Raw genomic sequence first — 7,635 nt, forward strand, 5'->3', positions numbered from 1 at the left:
AGGCCAGCCTGGGCTACATAGTGAGGCCAGCCTAGTTTATATAGTGAGACCAGCCTGGGCTACATAGTGAGGCCAGCCTGGGCTACATAGTGAGGCCAGCCTGGGCTACATAGTGAGGCCAGCCTGGTCTACATAGTGAGACCAGCCTGGGCTACATAGTGAGGCCAGCCTGGCTATATAGTGAGGCCAGCCTGGCTATATAGTGAGGCCAGCCTGGGCTACATATTGAGGCCAGCCTGGGCTACATAGTGAGGCCAGCCTGGGCTACATAGTGAGGCCAGCCTGGGCTACATAGTGAGACCAACCTGGCTACATAGTAAGGCTAGCCTGGCCTACATAGTGAGTTCAAGGCCAGAAGCTGGTTCAGAATGAATAATACTGTCTCGAAAAAAGAGGGAGGAAAAAAAGAAGAAAGGAAGGAAGAGAATGGAAGGGAAGGAGAGAAAGAAAATAAGGAAGGCTGGTTGTGGTAGCAACCACCAGTAGGATTTGCTGAAGAGGAAAGGACACTTAAATCACCAGAAACTAAGGAAGCTCTCAAAGTCCAATGATTCATGATGTCAAAGGAACAGGATGCAACCAAAAGGGTCCCCAGTGGCCAAAGCTGGGATGGTTTAGTAATAAATACGGAGTGATTAAATTCCAACTCAAAGTATAATAAGCACTCACAGGTCCGTGCTGACAGATAACACAACCATGAGTGAGTAAGCAGGGAGCCGGACCCATCTCCCCAGCAGAGACACCCCACATGCTGTGCGCACACCCTGTAGCCTCTACAGGAGTCGGTCTGGGCCTCGCAGACGGCCCCAGTTCCTGGTGGTCTCAAGTGTGCCTCGGCATGCGTGTGTCACCCCATCTCGGCCACACTCTTCCTTCGTGCATGTTGCTCTCTGTGTCAGCTCATTGGCTTGTCTCCCATCCAAGTACTAACCTGCCTGAGCCTGCTTAGCTTCCCATCAAACCAAATTAGGCTCATGCAGGTGATGCAGGAAAGACAAATGTCTCCCCTGGGTCCAAACCTAGGGACTCGTCGGAGTTGCATTCCGTGTCGATTTCCAAACAAAGACACTCACAGGGATTGGAGGTTATGGTGTGAAAGGGACAGTTCAGCCCATACGTAACATGCCCTGGTGCTCTCTGCTTCACTTCCTCCCACATGAGGCAGGAAGAGGAGAGTCTCTCTTAACGTATGTAAGGGTCTAGGCAGAGTCCCTGACACAGTGAAAGTTCATAACACATGTTAGGTTTGTCTCCTCCCGGGAAGAGATTTTCAATAATTTATTCAAAAGTAATACATATACATTTAACCTCTGTGTGTGTGTCTGTGTCTCAGTATGTGTATGTCTGTGTGTCTGCGTATGTCTATTTGTGTTTTTGTCTGTGTGTGTATGTCTGTGTATGTCTGTGTGTTTGTGTCTATGTGTTCTCTGTGTGTGTGTGTGTGTGTGTGTGTGTGTGTGTGTGTGTGTGTATGTGTGTGGTATTGAGGACAGAACACAGAGTTCCCTCATGGTATTTAGGTAAGTACTCTACCAGCAGGCTAGACCCAGCTCTTGTCTGGTTTTATTGTTGGGTTTTGTTTGTTTGTTTGTTTGTTTCTGTACTGAGGAACAAAACTAGGGTCATGCAAGCCAGGCAAACACTGTGCTGCTGAGCCACGTTCCCAGCCCTTGTTTTGTTGCCATGGTGATAATGGTGCTGGGGACTGGACTCAGAGCCATGCTACACAAGGACGTCCATCTGGGCTACACCCCCAGCTCTCAGAATTGTTATTATCTTTATCATGAATTTGGTGACCCTGTTTAGATAAGGCTAACCCTCCACTGCCCACCAGGCCAACGTCAGCTTCTGCCCTGTGGACCTGTCGTTTCCTGCCAGATGTATAAATGCCTAGATTGTTCTTTTCCCATTTTCAGATTCTCTATATCTGTTCTTTTAAAATACCACATATTTTAGTAGGTTACTGTCAGCACACACATACACAATACACACACACACACACACACACTCCCACAGTGATTCTCTCCTTCTTAGTCGTTTTTCCACAATTCCGGATGCCTTCTGTGAGCAAACTTGAGGGCCTGCCCTGGTCTTCCAGGCTATGAAGTTTCCTTCCATTCCAGAAGGCAGAAGGGGAGGGGTGTGTGTGCTGTGTGTGTTTGTATGTGGTGTGTGTGTGTGTCGTGAGTCCCTCCTCCCACTCCTCGCTGCCCCAATAAGCAGTCATTATATAGTTGATCTCTCCACGAATTCTCTAATTCATATCGTCTCACCTGTGTAGAGGCCGTCGGAACTCGTTTGTCTTTGCCATTGGTCCCATTGAAATCCCTTCCCCAGGCTAGTGCCCTTTGACCTGAGATTGACCAGAATTTTTCTGCACTTCATGTGAATGTACCTCCCCTCCAGCTTTGAAGACTGCCCCCACACACCTGGGGATACAGCAGATTCAGAGCCTCAGTGTTCCTCCAAAAAGCCCAGTCAGGTTCCCTGGGCCCTGCATTGTCCGGTGGCCCTGGCCAATGGCTCATGGGTAACTTGATTCGGGTCAGCTGGTGGAGAATGAGGTAGTGTCTAGCGAAAGTCATGGTGTTTTATGAAGTTCGAAATGTGATCGCGCCTGTTGTCACAGTTTAGCGCCCCTGACAATCCCTCACAGATGAGAAAAGCAGAGCCTCTTTACGTGCCTTTCCCCTGACATCAGGGATGCCCTGGGGTGGGGGCTGTCTGACCCCTGCAGGGCGCTCAAGCGGACATCCTGTGCCAGGTCTGCAGGGCAGAGAGAGGAGGGTGTTCACTCTATTCTCTCCAAGCCTGGCTCTGTGAAGTCAGCCTTGCACTGTAAATGCAAACCGTTGGGTGCTGAGGAAGACTCTCAGTTGGCAGAGCATGCGCAAAGCCCTGGTTCCATCCCTGGTACCACATAAATGAACTGTGTGGTAGCACAGGCCTGTCCTGTGTTCGCAGCACTCGGGTGGTGGAAGCAGGAGGATCAACAGTTCTGGGTCAGCCTTGATCACACAGTGGGCTAGAGGCCAACTTAGGCTGTTTCAGAAGAGTAGTGAAGCTCATCAGAGTGTCAGGATGGGTTTGGACCCTACTTCATGCCGGACGGCTACGAAGCAAAAATCTCAAACTCTGATGTCCCCAAGCACCAAGTAAACACAGTGAGATTAAGCCAAATGGCACCACAGGAGAGACTGCAATGTGGACTTCCAGGCCCCAGGGCACAGCCAAAGTTCAGTTCCAAATGACATGGTACCTGGAACTCAGAAAGAGGTCCCCTTGGTTTATTTACATGTTGGCTATCAAAAATACTTTGGGAGGGTCTGGAGCTATGGCTCAGTGGTTAGTGGCTACTCTCCCACTGGACTCAGATTCCACTCCCAGCACCCACATGGAAGATCACAACACTCTGTAACTCCAGCTCCAGGAGATCTGACACCCTCACACAGACACATATGCAGGCAAAACACAGATGCCCATAAAAAGTAATTAATCAGTTAATTAATTAAATCCAAGTTCCAATTCTTCTTAAAAGAAAAAAGAAGAAAGAGAGCTATCCCAAGCCTTTGGCCACCACACGTATCTACACAGTTGAGTGTGGGAGTGCATGTGTGCACACACACCCATGGATGGACACATACACACACACACTTTGCAACATAGAGTGGGCTATATAGCCATGACGCCAGGCCAGCTTACAAGCTCGTTCCTGGAAGAGCTTACTACCCCAGTCCAGGAGTTGGATGTTGACATACTCCCATGTCCTAGAACAGCTCTCTCCCTAGAACTTTCTGGGCATCCTGTTTTATGGTGCCCTCAGATACATGTGGTTGTTGACACAGAAGGGAAACTGAGTCACAGAGCAGGTGCTCACCGCTTGTGGAGCAGACAGTGACTTGACGAGGTTAATGCCTAGGTGGGACAGACCTCCCTGTGCTGTGAAAGTTGAATAGCACCCACTTGATGGCCAGGGTAACTTTTCCTAGAGTCTTGGGGAGCCTTGGAGTCCCCCCAACAGAACCTTAGTTAATCACCTTTACGTGTGCAAAGCTCACCCAGCTGAGCTGGCCACTCACCTGATAACGCTCCTGTGACCATGGGCTTGTTCATATGGAAGCCAAAGAGAAAGCAGTCATTACCTCAGCCGAGGCCCTAGCCTTTAGTGACAAAACCCAGACCAGCTCCCAAGAATGCCAGCTCCACAGTTCAGCCACCCTCAGCTTAGGAAACGCACTCTTCTTTTTTTCCTTAAGATTTATTTATTTTATGTATGTAAGTACACTGTAGCTGTCTTCAGATGCACCAGAAGAGGGCATCGGATCCCATTATAGATGGCTGTGAGCCACCATGTGGTTGCTGGGAATTGAACTCAGGACCTCTGGAGGAGCAGTCTCTCCAGCCCAGGAAACACAACACCCCTAGGCTGGGATGTGTCCCAGTTGATAGTGCTTGCTTAGGAGGCATGAAGCCCTAGGTCTATCACTAGCGGTGGTGATGTTTACCTGCAATCCAGCACTCAGGAAGTGGAGGCAGGAGGATCTTAGAAGGTCAAAGTCATCTTCCATTACATAGCAAGTTCAAGACTCGTCTGGGCTACATTAGACCCTGTCTCAAAAATAAATAAATAAATAAATAAATAAATAAATAAATAAATAAATAAATACCAGCTCCACTTCAGACTAACTGGCACGTCTTTGTCCTTTTCACATTTCCACAAGGACTGTGACCAAATCCATGTGGATGATGTCTCATCTGATGACAATGGTCAGGATTTAAGGTAAGGATTTGGGGCCGAGGAGTTTCCCTCCCACTTGGGGACCTCCACGCAGGTCCAACTGGACTCCTATCTCTACCATAAAAAAGAATTTCAGGATGAGCCAATGTGGATCTTTTTATTTGTTTTAGTGTGTGCAGATGTGCTTATCTGTGCAAGTGTGTGTAATGCCAGATGTTCCGTGTCTTCCTTTATCACATTTATTTTATTTTTGATACAGACCCTCTCAGTAAACCATGAGTTTACTATTTCAGCTAAATGAACTGGCCAACAGGCATCCTCCTGTCTCTGTCTCTGAAGCACCTCACCCCAGCCCTGAGGTTACATCTCCGTGATCTACATTTTTTATGGATGCTGAGGATCCAAAGTCAGGTGCTTAGGCTTGTGAGGCAGGCCCTTTACCCACTGACAGGTCTCCCCAGCTTCAGATTTCCAGCACAGAGTTTGATAGAAAGAAAGATATTTAGGGAAAGATTAATACTCAAAGGAGAGGCCACTTTATAGTCTTTACCATGAGATAGGTAAATAAGTAGGTAGATAGATGATACATGGATGATGGATGGATGGATGGATGGATGGATGATGGATGGATGGATGGATGGATGGATGGATGATGGATGGATGGATGATGGATGGATGGATGGATAGATGGATGGATGGATGGATGGATGATGGATGGATGGATGGATGGATGGATGATAGATGGATGTATAGATGGATGGATAGATATTGGATAAATAGATGGATGGATGGATGATGGATGGATGGATGGATGATGGATGGATGGATGGATGATGGATGGATGATGGATGGATGGATGATGGATGGTTGGATATAGATGGATGGAGGAATGGATGAATGATGGATAGATAGATAGATAGATGGATAGATGATAAATAATAGGTGACAGGTAGATGACTGATAGATGATAGATAGATAGATAGATAGATAGATAGATAGATAGATAGATAGATAGCTACAGAGAGATAATTAAAAGCTGATTGATTGATTGATTGAATAATAATAGAAAGATAGATAATTGACAGATTAATTGAGGATTGATTAATTGAGGGTTGAAAAGCAAATGGATAGGTGATAGATAGCTGTTAGTTGATAAATAAATGGATAGACAGACGATAGGTAGCTGGTAGATTAGCTGACTGCTAAATGTTATATAGGTGATATGAAAAGTAGATAATAAACGATTGATTGAATATTGATAGAAAGGTTGATGATTGGTTATTGGTAGATAAATAGATGATTAATAGGTAGATAGGTAGATAATAGATGAAGATAGATAGATAGATAGATAGATAGATAGATAGATAGATAGATAGACAGACAGACAGATAAACAGATAGACAGGTGGGTACATGGATGGATGGATGGATAGACAGGTGGGTACATGGATGGATGGATGGATGGATGGATGGATGGATGGATGGATGGGTAGGTATGTAGGTAGATGATCAAAAATGGATAACAGAGATGAAGGATGGTAGATGATAGAGAGATGACTGATAGAGTGATTACAGAAAGACAGATGTCAACATCTGTAAGATCCCGTGGCTGCTTGAGTTGCTTCAGGAGTGTATCTACAAGGTTTAATTAGTCCTCTTCAAGAGTGTTGTAATGAGCACACTTGAGGTGTCTTGTCTGGATGAAGGGAAGAGAGAGGAATGCTGAGGTGTCAGACTCAAGGTTCTGAACATTTTGGCCCCCAGTAAGCACAGCTCATTGGCCCTTGGAATTCCACAGAGAAAAGATGGAAGCTTTCTCAGGCTTGGCTACTGTGTGCAGAAGCAGTAATGGTTCCTCCAAAAGAGCCTAGGAGTTCACTCTGATGCCCAAAGGCAGAAACAAGGCCTCTGTTTGTCCTTTGCATGTACATGGCTCAGGAAACATGCGGTCTTCTTAGGAATCCAATGAGAGATAAAGTTCCCCCACTCCAGACACATACCCTGAGTGTATCCAGGCACCCATGGATACCTCAAAGCCTATTGTGGGCCCAGGGACCTGAGTCCCCTCACACTAATGTCACCCTGTCCTGTCTCTCCAGCACATACAACTTCTCCACTGATGGTTTCCACAGCACGGCACCAGGAGCCAGCTTGTGCCTGGGTACAGGTGTTCATGGCGGTGTGGACTGGATGAGGAAACTGGCCTTCCGCTACCGCCGTGTGAAGGAGATGTACAACACCTACCGCAACAACGTGGGTGGTGAGTGACAGAGGAGAGGGTGGGGAGAACAAAGGAGTCTAGGTCAGGTGCTTCTGGGCCCTGCTGTGGCCAGGCACTGCTTTGGAAGGTTCTGGAAGATGTATGAATACAAGAATATAAGTGGGCTGTTTGGTTTGGTGTGTGTGTGTGTGTGTGTGTGTGTACACGTACATTCAGGCACATATGTAGGTGTGCATCAGGAAGCTGATGTTCAGTATCTTCCTCAATCATTCTGCCTTGTTTTTTGAGACAGGGTCTCTCACTGACCCCGGACTTGCTGTTAGGCTGGACTAGCTGGCCAGCAAGGCCCAGGGACCCTCTTGTCTCAGCCTCTCCATCACTGGTCATGGGCTGGTGCTTTTTACATGATGCTGGGGATGCAGACGTGGGTCCTCATACTTCCATAGTGAGCACATTAGCTACCAAACCATCTCCCTACTCCTAGCTTGGGGTTTGAGGCACAGCCTCTCTATGTAGCCAGACCAGCCTTAAACTCACAGCAGTCCTTCTGCTTTGGCCTCCCAGATGTCGTGGTTACAAATGTTGCCGGGTGTGGTGGCGCACGCCTTTAATCCCAGCACTCGGGAGGCAGAGGCAGGCGGATTTCTGAGTTCGAGGCCAGCCTGGTCTACAAAGTG

The 7,635-nt window shown here is 47.3% G+C and overlaps 1 protein-coding gene across 1 annotated transcript in view; it reads left to right on the forward strand.

Moving 5' to 3' along the window:
* Positions 1-7,635, forward strand: part of Eya2 (EYA transcriptional coactivator and phosphatase 2) — a 170,707-nt gene that overhangs the window by 155,897 nt on the left and 7,175 nt on the right. Inside the window, exons 11-12 of the mRNA XM_021149209.2 lie at positions 4,722-4,780; positions 6,837-6,997. Coding sequence (XP_021004868.1) covers positions 4,722-4,780; positions 6,837-6,997 — 220 coding nt within the window. The remainder of the gene's footprint in view (positions 1-4,721; positions 4,781-6,836; positions 6,998-7,635) is intronic.

The sequence above is a fragment of the Mus caroli genome, chromosome 2 (assembly GCF_900094665.2).
Source record: "Mus caroli chromosome 2, CAROLI_EIJ_v1.1, whole genome shotgun sequence".
NCBI lineage: Eukaryota > Metazoa > Chordata > Mammalia > Rodentia > Muridae > Mus > Mus caroli.